Source organism: Pelobates fuscus, chromosome 1 (genome assembly GCF_036172605.1).
Source record: "Pelobates fuscus isolate aPelFus1 chromosome 1, aPelFus1.pri, whole genome shotgun sequence".
Classification (NCBI taxonomy): domain Eukaryota; kingdom Metazoa; phylum Chordata; class Amphibia; order Anura; family Pelobatidae; genus Pelobates; species Pelobates fuscus.
This window is the reverse complement of record NC_086317.1, coordinates 491,810,356-491,826,339: the sequence shown is the minus strand read 5'-3', so window position 1 is coordinate 491,826,339 and position 15,984 is coordinate 491,810,356. Positions and strand designations below refer to the sequence as shown.

Sequence of the window (15,984 nt, the reverse complement as noted above, 5' to 3'; positions counted from 1 at the left end):
GTCAACCAACATATCCAGTGCACCCATATCCGAGACTTGTAGTCCTAGATCTTTTGCCCTTTTTTCGTCTTTGATATAGTGAAATTTAAACAGGGCCCTTCACACATCTCAAAAAGAAAAGCATGTTCACTCCACATTTAATGGACTTTAAATACATAGACCTTTTTGTGGAAATGACATGCAATGAAATTGAGAAAATTAACCTAAAAGACCTTCCAACTCAACCGAACAGTAACATTTCCCCCCAAGAACATATCTCTCTCAAAAAACTTAAAGATCTGGATGAGGTAATTTTTAAACCCTCAGATAAAAGGGGCAATACTGTCATTTTAAACAGACCCGACTATGTTTCCATGGTACAGAGACTAGTTGAAGACAGTAACACCTATGAAGTTTTAAAGGGTGACCCCACTAGAAAATACCTGGTAGAATTGAAAAATATTCTTGATGCAGCACTATCTCAATTTCTAATATCCAAAGACGAATATAATTTTTTGTTCGTCAAAAACCCCGTTATTGACACCTTCTATGCACTCCCAAAAGTGCATAAACAGCAACCGGTACTCAATGGGAGACCCATAGTCTCTGGCAGAGGTAATCTGACCCAAAATATCAGTTTATATGTGGATCAGATACTGAAGCAACTAGTAATTCAACTTCCTTCATACTTAAAAGACACGAAGCATACACTTAATATTATTGAAGAAATAAAAATCAGTGGCCACGCTATTTTGTGTAGCCTTGATGTGGAGAGCCTCTATAGCTCAATTCCACACGAAGTTGGACTACAACATCTGAAAGCAAGTTTGGACAGGAAACCAATAGTATCACTAAGACATAATCAATTTGTCCAATATTTGATGCTGTTTATTTTAACACACAATTATTTCATTTTCCAGGGAAAACACTACCACCAGGTGAGAGGCACTGCGATGGGGACAGCTTGTGCCCCATCGTATGGTAACCTCCACCTGGGGTGGTGGGAGACCCAAATGGTATTCACTGAACATATGGTAAAATACACAAAGTATATCAAAATGTGGAAAAGATACATCGATGATGTACTTATCATATGGACAGACACGCCTGATTTGTTTTTGGAATTTGTTCACACTCTCAATTCCAACAATATCAATCTAAAATTGACTAGTGAAATTGGTGGTGATAAAATTAACTTTCTGGATCTCACCATTTCACTGACAGAAGAAGGGCGCCTTATTTCTACCTTGTTCCGTAAACCAACGGCAACTAACAACTTGCTGAATTGGACTAGTCATCACCCTCCATCCCTAAAGAAAGGGATTCCAACAGGACAATACCTGCGTCTTAGACGCAACTGTTCCACCCTGGATGATTTCAAAATGAAGGCAAAGGTCTTACAACTCCAATTTAAACAAAAGGGGTAAATTGATACTCCAGTTTCAAAACATTTGAAACTACACCATGGGGGTTCATCTGAAGGAATTAGATTTAGTGGCATTGAAAGGGTAACCTTGGGACCATGAGGTGGAGACCTTGACAAGAAGCTACTCCAAAGGGAGAGCTTCTGGATTTATAAGCTCAAATCCTTGTCACCCTCGGGCCTAAACGAAGGTTTTTCATACACACCCTTCATTTCAGACCATTGACACTATATAGGATGCCTAGGTATTCTTATACATATACATCTAGTTGACCTTCTTCGATGTAACAGCTGTACAGACTGACCCGGATAGAGTCTGCATGACCTGATACACTTGTAAATTTGTAAATATAGCGTGTTGTGTTTCACAATGAGTATACTTTATTTTGAATCATTTATTGTTTTATTTTTATACATAGTTCTTTAAATTTAATTTTGACATGACTACCGGATAAGTACCTTTTAATTATGAATGCCAGGATGGTCCTAAGATAATAACCACACAATGGGTATAATATTTAAGGTTCTTTAGGAATGTGTTGAAGGTTTATTTCTTATCAGGGTCTCTTGACACAAGACTGTGGGTTATGCATTCACCTGGCCACCATACTAATATCTGGCCACTTAGAACTAGATACCTCTAGTATACCCAATATGATTTATACATGGGCAGAATGTACCACTTTAATTGAGCATTTTAGCCAGTGGTCACTTAGTATCTAGTACAATAGGTACACCATTTAGTCGGTGCTCATAAGAATTAACTCTGTAAGTTCACTACGACACTTTTCATCAGCGCCTCTATGGGATCTGTTTTCCACTGGATATTAGACCTACATACCTCCTACAACATTTTGGCGTTGTGTTAATATCTTAGGGCACACACACTGTGATTTTGCCAGGACCTAATAGGGAGATGTGGGTGTCCAGCTACAATAGCGATAGTCTCGGCATTTCCTTGCACGGAGACTGCTCAGCTCCGCCCGTATCGCCACATGGGGTCCGCCCACGTGGGCGTGATGGACAGGGGCGGATCGATGGTGACGAGCACTCCCATGTGAGGCTGAGGGGCGGTAGCACTTGGGGAGGACAAGCTACGTCCAGATAGGTTACTGCCGGATACGTCATGTGACACATGGCGTAATGAGTAACATGATCGGCTAGGGTCTTCACCTCCTTTCTCGCAATTAGTATTGGCGGCAATAGTCTTCTAACCAGGATATCCCAGTCAGCTGTGGACACACACACCCCCACATCCTATTGGACATAAGGTAATCATGTCTTCTGGTAGCTAGGGTATTTAAGAGGCTCCATTTCAGTTATTTGTTGGCCCCTGACGAAGGTGCATCTCCTTAGCACCGAAACGTACGTTGGGCGTTTTTTCTGCACTGGGCACTGGTGTTGGAGCACCATGATCACTATTTAATTTAATTGAATTTTATTTGTTTTTCTCTTTTTTCTTTCCTATGCCTGTCTAGTTAGCTTTACAGGGAGAGAGGCTTTTTAAATTAAAATATCAGTCTGATTTTGACTGACTTTACACTTCTATTTCAGTTCCTATCTCTCTCTGTTTTGAAGTATGCTCCTAGGCTTACAGGATATTCCCTAGGACGTTTTGATTATGGAGATTCAGCTACTCAATACTCTCATCCCTAAGGCAGATCACAATAAAGCGTACTATTAGGGGTGAGTGTGAATATTAGGTCTATTATCTCCTTATCTCTACTATCCTGGGTTGGCATAGGACTGCAGGATCACTTGTATATATTTTATTTATTTGGGGTCTCTGACCATATTATTTTTGATAGCCAGGTTCTATATTTAGACATAATAGCGCTATATATATCTCTCCAGATGTTGCAGTAAGCTTCATTTACATACTGAGACTGACTGCATACTTTCTTTGTTTTTTGTTTTATGGATATTTGGGGTTATGCCCCATTGAGATTTCTGGAATCTCATACTGGTACTACCGTCTCTGTGCAACACCGGTCACCACTGCCCCCTGTGGGAGGTGTGGTTGGTGGATACACAGGGACATAGAACGTTCTGTTCTTTGCTTTTTTCTGCAATTTGACTGTATGTATGGGATCTGAGAGCTGTTCGGTTATATTGAGCGCTCAGATCCAAGCTATCTGGGGATGTGTCGAACATGGGGGTTCCGTTTGGTAAAATAAGAATGATGTATTTTTATGTGTTTTTACTGTTATTGTAAAATGGGAATATTCTCTATCCCTGGAGGTAATTGAGTTACTTCAGGCACTTAACCCAATTACCTCCAAGATAGAGAGGAGGAATTACACTGTTTGTGTGGGAGTGTTTGCATACTGTAACTGCATATGATTGGTGTGGCGAAACCAACCTCGCCACTGTGAACTGGAGAAGCCTGGTTGTTAGCCTCCTGACCTGTGACTATGGCCCTGCAGGTTAAACCTTTTATTTTCCCTGCAGAAAGGCATATTCGTGCGTTTCTGCCAGGGTGTTCGGTAGATTTGATCTACCGAACAAACTGACGAATGCGCGACCACCTGGGAGCTGGAGTGTGCCTTCAATTTACCTCCCTGAAGCCGCGGTTAACAGCAGCTTAATTGACGAATCCAGGGTGGTCTTTATTCGGTTGCCGACCACGAGGCGGCGGCCATTTTAATTGTGCGAAAGACCAGCGGTGTTCGGCGAGGATTCTATGGAACTAAAAACGGACACTTATTTGCACGAACACCGCTGAGCCGTCCGTCGCCTGGTTCCTATTCGTACAAGTTTAACCGAACACCGGCATTCGGTATTTTGTATATGAGAATATGTGTTAACCCAGATAGCCATGCCATGGAGCCTATTCGTGGGATTAAAGACTTTGGCTCCATGGCGATTAAACTGTATTTGTGTGGTCTGAGTGCCATTCACCTAATAATGTGCACTCAGACCTGAGCTATCTGGGGATGTGTGACATGTCTGTGTTTTATGTATAAAAGGTAACTTTGTGTATTTTAAGGTGTTTCACTGCATTTTGTGTCCCATGTGTGTAATGGAGTTTTGCCTCTGTCCTGGGAGATAATCGAATTACTTCTCTAATTATCTCCAGGATAGAGGGAGGAGATCAAGATGCATTGTGGGAATGTTTTACTGCTGTGTGTCTGTAATTGGTTTATGTCTGTCCTTTGTTACAGTCTTCCATTTGGTCCCCTAGGGGAGTGTCCACCAGGTGGGAGACCTGCATAAATACTGGGCAGGTAGCCCTGAGTAAATGAGTTCCTGCTTAACCCTCCAAGTGAAGTGTTGTCTCATTCTTGGGGGTGATTTGGATTGTATGCCGACTGCCAGGAGTGTAAGCCGATTGTATGCGTTTCCTGTTCGGCTGATTCCAGGGTTCGTGTGTTTCCAGTTCGGGAGTTGGAAGGTTCGTGCAGTTTGGAGTTCGGGAGATTGGTGATTACAGTAGCTGCTGGTCTATAGAAAAGGGGGTTATCGCCTAAACTGGGTTTTATCCTCTTGTGAGGGAAACGGTCCGCAACAATTGGATACTGTAAAAATGTCTCAGTCTTCCACAAGGTCCCTATGGAAGAGGCCCTTGCTGGAAGACCTGCATAAAAGGCTGATATGTGGCCACCATTAAACAGATCCTGCTTGACTCTCAACACAGAGCCTCGTCTTGTGCTTGGGTCATAATTGGTATGATTCCTGTTCGGCGCTTAGGAGTGTTCGGTAGCTGACTTTGTATTCAGGGAAAATAATAACTTTGGCAGCGTTAACCCCTTCTCCTACCCGGGGTGCCGTTACATTACAGTTTTGATTACTGGAGCACACTCTGGCCCTGTGCCTCCTTTGACCACAATTCAAACAAACAATGTTAGAATCTGTATCAGCATCAATATCTCCGCTGTACACTCCTTGTAGCTGAGGAAGCAATATGATACCCAAGGCACAATTCCCCCCAGTAACTGGACAACACACAGTTCTGGGAATCAGCTGATTTTTATTCAGCCACAGCTGGCTTTTATGCAACTTTCCATACAAAGGGTGTAACAGACCATTTTGCACACAAGAGGGTAAAAACCGTTTAGGCGATATTCCCTTGTCAGATGCACAGGCAGCTACTGCAACCACCAATCTCCCGAACTGGAACCATACGAATCCTCCAACTCCCGAACAGGAAACACACAAATGCTGTTAAATAGCCGAACAGGAAAAACCATACGAACAGCTTACACTCCTGGCAGTCGCACTGTAACAGCATACAATCCAATCCCCCCCAAGAACGAGACGACACTTCGTTTGAGGGTCAAGCAGAACTGATTTACTGGGGCTACCTGCCCGGCTTTTATGCAGGTCTCCCACCTGGTGGACACTCCCCTAAGGGACCAGATGGAAGACTGGGAAACATATTGGACATTGACCAATCACAAGCTTACAATCCCACAATGCATCACAATCCCTCCTCTCTGTCCTGGAGATAATTGGAAAGTAATCCAATTATCTCCAAGGACATAGGCAAAACTCCATTAACCACATGGCAGACAAAGGACAATAAAAGACATTAAAAAATCCAATGTTATACTTACTACACAAAACATATACATTCTACCTATCCCCAGATAGCTAAGATCTGAGCGCACATCACTACCGAATGGCACTCAGATCACATACATACAGTCATGGAGCCAAAGTCTTTCCCATAGTCTTTCATTACACGAATAGGCTCCATGGCATGGCTATCTGGGGTGATGATGTTCATACGGTTAAACTACCCAATGAACAGGCATTCAGTTACACTACCGAATGCAGAGGTAAGGAGGCTGGCGGCTCAGCGGTGTTCACGCAAATGAGTGTCCGTTTCCAGTTCCATAGTTTGGGCGCTTAACACCGCTGGCCGTTCGGGAGTTAAAATGGCCGCTACACGTGTTCGGCAAATGAACAAAGGCCACCCAGCATTCGTCAATTAAGCTGCGGTTAACCGCAGCTTCTGGGCGGTCAATTGACGGCAGACTCCAGTTCCCAGGTGGTCGATCGTTCGGTACTTTGTTCGGTAGATTGAATCTACCAAACACCCCGGCAGAAAGGCACGAATAAGCCTTTCTGCAGGGAAAATAGAAGGTTTTAAATGCCAGGCCATAGTCTAAAGGGAGCAGGCAAGCAACCAGGCTCCTCCAGTGGACAGTGGCAAGGCTGGTTCCGCCACAAAGGGTTTCTTAAACTACATTCCAGGGGTTTTCCCCTGGTGGACCTTGTTGGGAACAAGGGACAAAGCAACATTTCACAGACTCCTCCTCTTTACCTGGGAGATAACTGAGGAAGAACAACTCTTTAATTCTATTCATTGCTCAGTTCTACTGTGCTTAGTGTGGTGTTAGCTTCAGTGTGCCTATCCTGCCTTGTTTGATTTATCTGGTATCTGATCTTCCACCTGTTTTATCGTCTCTGAACCCGTGCGGCCTGACCTGACCCCTGGCTTTCCTCGACTACGACTTTGGTTTTCCCTTTGGTACTTCAACTTGGCTGATTCCTGCCCCTTGGACTCCACCTGCCAGATATGCTTCAATCAGAAAGCACCAAACCAGGTGCTACTAATTTCCTGAGAGCATCAGATGATGCCCCCAGCCTATCAGTAGGTCCCCAGTGAGAAGAGAGAGTGAAGATGATATGTACCTGTTCACTCTTTTTTTCTCAATAGGGAGCCACTGAAAGGCTGAAAAAGCTTGAAGTTGATTTGGTGCCCAGAGTTTAACTTTAATTCCAGTTTTGGAAGTCCAGTTGTTTTATGGCAAAGGATATTCAACTGCACGAGGAGCCGAATTAGTGGTAAAACAAACAAAAGGAATAAAAAAGAATAAAGTAAAAGGAAGAGTGGACACAGTAAAAATTAAACAAAAGGAGAAATTTGTGTTCAATGGGAGTTAAGCATGGTCTTAATGAACGTAATGTGTTTGTATGGAGGGGTTTATTGGCCCATGGATGCTGGGGAATCGGGTGGCCTTTGTAAGGGAGGTTGGCTGGGAAGTGGATACTGAATCCCCATGAGACCATCTGACCCAAAATGAATGGTCCTCAATCAGCACCATGTTATCAAATCGATTTCAGTTTAGAATGATTTAACATTTATTATGAATTATTTAAAGTAATTATTTATTTTCAAACAGACAATTCATGAACTGGATCCGTATCAGTAATGAATGTCAGGGTATAAATAAGAGAGAAAAATAAAGAACCTAAATAAATAAACACGTGATCTATGGGTGACAATATAAACACAATAAGATAGAATAAATAGACTAGGCACATGTCCGTCCTTTAATACATTAACGCTTTATATTTCAACATATATGAATATAAAAATAACTGATTTCTGATCCTATGAGAACTCTGCTAAAAGACGTTATAAAGACATAAAACACAAAACAATAAAGAAGCACTCCACACACTATAATCACTGCAGAATCTTGTAGCCCCCACTCACTGTAAGTAGTCAAACGGTTTAGAAACTCATTCTGAGCCAGGCTTGGCTGTGCTGGGCTGAATTCACTGGCTGGTAGGGATTACATGATGCACTGGAGAGCTAGCGGAAGCTCCTAGCAGGAAGTCTGGGAGCGGGTGTAATGGCAAACCTAGAACCAGAACCACTACAGTGTGTCATAGTCGTTCCAGTTCTTGGATTTTCCATTTCAGTTCTTCAGTTAACCCTTTTCTGTAAATAGTAAATAAATCACGTGTTTTTTCCACAATACATATCCCAGTGCACTTTCAGTACCATTAGTGCAGAGGTCGGAATGTATCAGTTTTTAGGTAAAATGTTCTCAGCACTCGCTCTCTGATCTGCTTTGTCTTCACCCCGTAAACCAGAGGGTTGAGGAAAGCTGGGAATAGAATGTAGATATTTGCCAGTAAGATATGAACACTATGGGGAATTGTGTTTTGTCCAAACCTGTACGTGACAAAGGAAAATACACCAGGGAAATAGGTAATAGTGATAACACAAATGTGAGACCCGCACGTTCCTACAGCCTTGTGACGAGCAGCCCTGGAGGGGAGTTTGTAGACAGCTCGTAAGATCATTGTATAGGACAGTCCAATGAATATGAGGTCTATGCCAATGACTGAAAGAGATATTACAAGACCATAAACACTTTTGATTCTGATGTCTCCACAAGCTACCTGTACCACGGCCATGTGGTCACAGTAAGAGTGGGAGACAACATTCTCTGTGCAATACTGAAGGCGTCCCACCAGAACTGGAACAGGGGAGATGATTACAATGGCTCTAACCACAATGGCCATGGCAATCTTTCCTAGAAGGACATTGGTAAGAAGAGTCATATACCTTAATGGAAAACAGATGGCAATGAATCTATCAAAAGCCATGGCTGCCAGAACACCCGTCTCAATTGCAGAAAGTGAATGCACAAAGAACATCTGCGTGAGACAGCATACTGCATCCACCCTTCCAGCATCAAACCAGAAAATGCCCAACATTGTTGGCATGGTTGAAGAGGAGAAAGCCATGTCATTCAGAGCCAGCATGGACAAGAAGAAGTACATGGGGCCATGAAGACTTTTCTCTGTTTTGATGACGTAGAGAATGGTACAGTTTCCTACAATAGCCAAGATATAAATGAGACAGAATGTTATGGCGATCCATAGAGTACCACCTTCTAGTCCTGGAATGCCAATCAGCAGGAAGGTGGATGGCATGGAGAAGCTGGAGTTGGCAAGCATTGCCTGTTACTGGTAACACCAGAAAAACTTTAACTGGAACATCTAATTATAAATAAAGTAATGTTAGACAGCCAGCAGGTCAGGTTGCAACAATGAAATTATAAACATAATGAAACTATAAGTGTCATAATATATAACATATCTTCAATTAAAGTGCTGCTCTCTAGCACGAATAATTAAATGAACACTGCAGGTATCAAAACATCTTTAGCTTAATAATCCAGTTTTAGAATTTCTTAGCTCCTGCTCTGAAAAAAGCCTGTGTGAGATTAAAGTTCAGTTTAGAGAGCAGGATATAAGAACTTCTAAGGTAAAGAAGAACTGTCACGAGAGGTGTGGCTAAGGCTGCATAGACAGAAACAAAGTGATTTCATTTCTAAATGGCAAAGAATTGTGCAGTGGGGCTGCAGAGACATCATTTTTACACAAAAACTGATTTATTAAACTAAAATAGCTTTGGTGCTAAGAGTATCCCTTTAATTTGCTTTAGTGTTATTCAATGATTCATTACTTGATTCCCTTCCTGTGAATTATACACACTTCAAGGTAAGGCAGAAAAACAATGAGGACTTAGCAAGAAGTTAAAACAATTCCAAAAAACACTCTACCAGATTCAGAGTTGGGACAATCAGAGCTACAAGGATGCAATACTATATGAGTCTAACTTAAAGAAACATACCAAGTACCTCGAATGATTCACCATTACAGATGTGACACCAGGCACCAGTTTCTCCAACTTCTCTTCTGCTTGGGCTAATGCAGAAGAGAAGAACTATTTTCTCTTAAAGTTACCAACGAGCTAATTGCAGCTAAATCCAAAGGCTACTACTCTATTCTAATTCTTCTTGCCCTCGCTGCTGCCTTCGACACTGTTGATCATGTTCTCCTTCTTCAAACTCTTCAATCACTCGGTCTCTGTGACTCTGACCTCTATTGGTTTTTCTCTTATCTCTCTCAATGCTCATTCAGTGTCTCCTTTTCTAATGATACCTCCTCCCCTTGTCCTGTCTCGGTTGGAGTCCCCCAAGGCTCTGTACTTGGTCCCCTTCTATTTTCTCTTTATACTGCCTCTCTTGGCAAACGCATTACCTTATTTTGATTCCACTACCACTTGTACACAGATGACACCCAGATATATCTCTCCTCCCCGGACCTCTCACCTACTGTCCTGCAACATGTCACTGCTTGCCTTTCTTCGATCTCTGACTGAAAGTCCTCCTCTTTCTGAAACCCAAGCTCTACAAAATTGAACTTCTTCTCTTTACTCCTCACCTTTGAGCCTCACATTCAGTCTGTTATCAAACAGTCTGGTGTCGCTTCCACCTTAAAAACATTGCCCTCATCCACCTGTTTCTTACAAAAGATGCTACTAAGGAGCTTGTCCATGATTTAGTAATCTCTCGCATGGTCTATTGTAACTCTCTCCTAATTGGTCTTCCCAATAGCCGTATTGCCCCGCTACAGTCTGTAATGAATGCTGCTGCCAGACTGATTTTCCTCTCTAGTCGGTCCTCTTACACCTCACCCCTCTGTCAGTCCTTACATTGGCTTCCTGTATCCTATAGGTGTCAATTCTTGCTCTCTCCTATAGGGCAGCACTCTACTCTCTCCTCCAGCTCTGCCTCACTCCCACCTTATTTGACTTCTATTCCCTGTCCTAATGTGTTTTATACCCCACCTCCTATAGACTGTAAGCTTGTTTGAGCAGGGTCCTCTTCATCATATTGTTCCTGTACGGTTTTGTAATGGTCTAATTTATTTTTAAATCTCCACCTCTTATAATATTGTAAAGCGCTGCAAAATATGTTGGTGCTGTATAAATGTCAATAATAATAATAATAATAATAATAATAACGCATAAAACACCAAGTGACATTCCCAGGCTATCACTGGCCACCATGATGAACAAATAAACATAGATTTATATCCATTACATGATGTGACGATGCGACAATGTGACGATGCGACGATGCGATGATGTGACGATGTGACGATGCAACGATGTGACGATACAACGATGTGACGATACAACGATGTGACGATACAACGATGCGATGATGTGACGATGCAACGATGTGGCGATACAACGATGTGACGATACAACGATGCGACGATGCGACGATGTGACGATGCGACAATGTGATGATGCGACGATGCGACGATGCGATGATGTGAAGATGTGATGCCAACCAGTGATAGGTTGAGACATTCTGCTCCTTAATTCTGCAGTTCTCAAAAACAACTTAACACTTAAAGCTAAAACTATCTGGAACAAGTATTTCTCAGAACGTGCTAAGATCGGCCATTTTAAGCAGCCATTGTAAAGTTGATAACAGTTTTTATTTATTCTATGCCCGCTGTTTCTTAAACTCTATTTGTGTATATATAGATCTTTACGGCAGCGCCACTGTTGTAAAATGCATATTCCGGGTGTGCCCCCAATTTACCTTTCTGTGTGTATTGGAATCCAGATTCCTATTGTTCTGAGCACCCCACCCATCCACTATGGGGGACCCTTTGGAGGAAACCATAAACAGAGGAGAGTCTCTGAAAGCGATTGAAGCTGTAAGTATTGCTGTTAGCATGTAAATCTCCCATGTTAAAATTAGTGAAGGATCCACCGATACTGGGGTAATGCGATGCAGTGGTGGGCTTAACACAATCTGGCCGTATGGTGGAACTGAATCCCCATATTTGTTTGATAAGTCAGGGGATTTTAAGTTACTTTGTAAAATTTTATACTGTCTTTTTTTGTGTCCACTGTTTCTTATTCTGTATTTTATATTAACTAGAACTGCATCCTAATTGTGGATTGCATCACTAAAGTCACATATGTGGATGATTAGTTTGCTCCTATAATGTGAGTCTGAAAGCAGATATATTGTTTGAATTCAAAAGATAGAATCTAATAATAATAACAATAATATACCATTGTGGAGTTTCACTTGTTTTGTCTCACAGTTAGACACCTGACATCAACATAATGGAGTATTTTCCTCTTCAATAAACCCAACGACATTCCGGGTTTCGTTAACTATTTGTTCCTGCTAATAGCCTTAATTAATCATCTCTAGAAACGTGCTCTTTTATTATTATTTTAACACATAAGTATTTATTATTTAATATTTTTTGATAAACTTTTGAAATTTACATTTTTTCAACATACTAAAATATCAAAAATATATAATTTACATAAAAAATCAATATAATAAAAAGTATCAAAATATTTCAAAATGTTATTTGTCATTGTATCTCTTTGAGTGCCAGACAGGCATTTAACCCATTACTGAGGGGATAGAAATAATATATAACACCGCCAGGGGTTATTGCATTTAATATTTCACATTAATATCCTGACAATGTATTGTGTTTATTAATGGAGGAAAATAAAATAACTCGTTATAAGGTGATGTCATGAGTATATAGTGCGTTACCTTTAAACCAAAAATGTCCAAATTACCTTAAAATGTGTGAGGTTTCCGTCTCTGACTGTATCGGATGTAAAGACCCCAGAATAAGGTTTTGGGGGCTGACATTGTCCTACTCCGGCTGGAAAGATTGAGAAATATTCCATAAATCAATGAAGAACTGACTGATGTCTACTCTGAATCAACACGATAGTCTGTTCTTCTACACCAGATATCTGGAATATTACATTTCCCTTTACCGCTTAATAAATGACATTAATAATCTTATTACAGGAATTAGCAAGAGATAATCTTGTCCGGTCCCTAATGTCACTTGATGTAAAGGTTCCTGATGCTCACCTGGAAGCCAGCTTTGGCACAAGCAGGTAGAACAGGCAGAACGGTCAGTTTATATAACACTAGTTGCACGCCCTATGAGGTGGGAGGGGGTAGATGGACAGAGATTTAATTAAATTGTCCCTCTGCTCACAGCTCATAAATACATCAATAATGGCTGTTTTCATAGCCCAGGGATATTACATTGAATGTGTAATAAATTATAAACACACATAAAGAGAGAATTATCTATTGCATTTACTGATGTATGTCTTCTTTTTTCAAACATACAATGTTTGGTACTATATAACCCTATATAACCATGCAGCATTTACTAACTAAGGTTTATGTATTTATTTTTGTGTAGACTTTTTAAACAATTTAACATTTTTAGATACATTATATAATATTATTTAAAATATTGTAATTCTCTAATATTTTTTATCATTTTTCTGATATGCAATATATTTTTGATGTTTAATAGTTGGGAAAAAATAAATAAAACATTTTAAAAGTTTATTCAAAAATATTATCAAATAGAAACATAGAAACATAGAATGTGACGGCAGATAAGAACCATTCGGCCCATCTAGTCTGCCCAGTTTTCTAAATGCTTTCATTAGTCCCTGGCATTATCTTATAGTTAGGATAGCCTTATGCCTATCCCACGCATGCTTAAACTCCTTTACTGTGTTAACCTCTACCACTTCAGCTGGAAGGCTATTCCATGCATCCACTACCCTCTCAGTAAAGTAATACTTCCTGATATTATTTTTAAACCTTTGTCCCTCTAATTTAAGACTATGTCCTCTTGTTGTGGTAGTTTTTCTTCTTTTAAATATAGTCTCCTCCTTTACTGTGTTGATTCACTTTATGTATTTAAATGTTTTTATCATATCCCCCCTGTCTCGTCTTTCCTCTAAGCTATACATGTTAAGATCCTTTAACCTTTCCTGGTAAGTTTTATCCTGCAATCCATGAACCAGTTTAGTAGCCCTTCTTTGAACTCTCTCTAAGGTATCAATATCCTTCTGAAGATATGGTCTCCAGTACTGTGTACAGTACTCCAAGTGAGGTCTCACTAGTGTTCTGTACAATGGCATGAGCACTTCCCTCTTTCTACTGCTAATACCTCTCCCTATACAACCAAGCATTCTGCTAGCATTTCCTGCTGCTCTATTACATTGTCTGCCTACCTTTAAGTCATCAGAAATAATCACCCCTAAATCCCTTTCCTCAGATGTTGAGGTTAGGACTCTATCAAATATTCTGTACTCTGCCCTTGGGTTTTTACGTCCAAGATGCATTATCTTGCACTTATCCACATTAAATGTCAGTTGCCACAACTCTGACCATTTTTCTAGTTTACCTAAATCATTTGCCATTTGGCTTATCCCTCCTGGAACATCAACCCTGTTACATATCTTAGTATCATCCGCAAAAAGACACACCTTACCATCAAGACCTTCTGCAATATCACTAATAAAAATATTAAAGAGAATGGGTCCAAGTACAGATCCCTGAGGTACCCCACTGGTGACAAGCCCAAGCTTCGAATATACTCCATTGACTACAACCCTCTGTTGCCTGTCACTCATCCACTGCCTTACCCATTCAACAATATTGGAATCCAAACTCAAAGATTGTAGTTTATTGATAAGCCTTCTATGTGCAACAGTGTCAAAAGCCTTACTGAAATCTAGGTAAGCAATGTCTACTGCACCACCCTGATCTATAATTTTAGTTACCCAATCAAAAAAATCAATAAGATTAGTTTGGCATGATCTCCCTGAAGTAAACCCATGCTGTCTCTGATCTTGAAATCCATGTGTTTTTAGATGTTCAACAATCCTATCCTTTAACATGGTTTCCATCACTTTCCCCACTACTGAAGTAAGGCTTACTGGCCTATAGTTGCCCGACTCCTCCTTATTACCTTTCTTGTGAATGGGCACAACATTCGCTAACTTCCAATCTTCTGGGACTACTCCTGTTATCAATGATTGGTTAAATAAATCTGTTAATGGTTTTGCTAGTACACCACTAAGCTCTTTTAATAGCTTTGGGTGTATTCCATCAGGTCCCATTGACTTATTTGTCTTTACTTTTGAGAGTTGAAATAGAACCTCTTCCTCTGTAAACTCACGTGTAATAAATTACTCATTTATCCTTTTTCTTAACTGAGGTCCCTTTCCTTCATTTTCATCTGTAAATACCGAACAAAAATATTCATTGAGGCAATCAGCTAGACCTTTATCCTCATCATACCTTCCTTCTTTTGTTTTTAATCTAACTAATCCTTGTTTTACTTTTCTTTTCTCATTTATGTATCTAAAAAAAGTTTTGTCCCCCTTTTTACTGACTGTGCTATTTTCTCTTCTGTGTGTGATTTGGAAGCTCTTATAACTTGCTTAGCCTCTTTCTGCCTAATCTTATAGGTCATTCTGTCTTCCTCACTCTGGGTTTTTTTTATAATTACTAAATGCTAACTTTTAGTTTTTTACTATTTTGGCCACATCTGCGGAGTACCACAGTGGTTTATTGAATTTTTTGCTTTTACTGACAAGCCTAATGCAATTTTCTGTTGCCTTCAGTAGTGCAACTTTTAAATAATCCCATTTCTTTTGGACTCCATTTAAATTGCTCCAGTCTGATAATGACTCCTTTACACATATTCTAATTTTAGAAAAGTCTGTTTTTCTAAAGTCTAAAACTTTTGTTTTTGTGTGGTGTGACTCAGTCACTGTTCTTATATTAAACCACACTGACTGATGATCACTGGATCCTAAACTTTCACCTACAGTAATATCTGATACCAAATCTCCATTTGTTAACACTAAATCTAGTATGGCCTCTTTACGAGTTGGCTCCTCAACGACTTGTTTTAGAGACAATCCCAGTAGGGAGTTTAGAATATGTGTGCTCCTGGCACAAGTAGCTATTTTTGTTTTCCAATTCACATCAGGAAGATTAAAGTCACCCATGATGATAACTTCCCCCTTCATTGTCATTTTAGCTATTTCTTCAACTAGTAGATTATCTAACTCTTCAATTTGTCCTGGGGGCCTATAAATCACACCTACACGAGTTACTGTGTGATTACCAAATTCTAACGTAACCCAAACGGACTCTATG

General features: G+C 40.4%; 1 protein-coding gene across 1 annotated transcript; it reads right to left on the bottom strand.

The window, feature by feature from the left end:
• Positions 1-8,143: 8,143 nt before the first annotated feature.
• LOC134601019 (olfactory receptor 52P1-like) lies at positions 8,144-12,897 on the bottom strand. The gene is made up of 3 exons (XM_063445436.1): positions 12,874-12,897; positions 12,567-12,655; positions 8,144-9,148 (listed from the first exon to the last, which is right to left on the bottom strand). Exon 3 carries the CDS (start codon positions 9,104-9,106, stop codon positions 8,144-8,146), a length of 963 nt encoding a protein of 320 aa, XP_063301506.1. The 5' UTR covers positions 9,107-9,148; positions 12,567-12,655; positions 12,874-12,897.
• Positions 12,898-15,984: the final 3,087 nt, after the last annotated feature.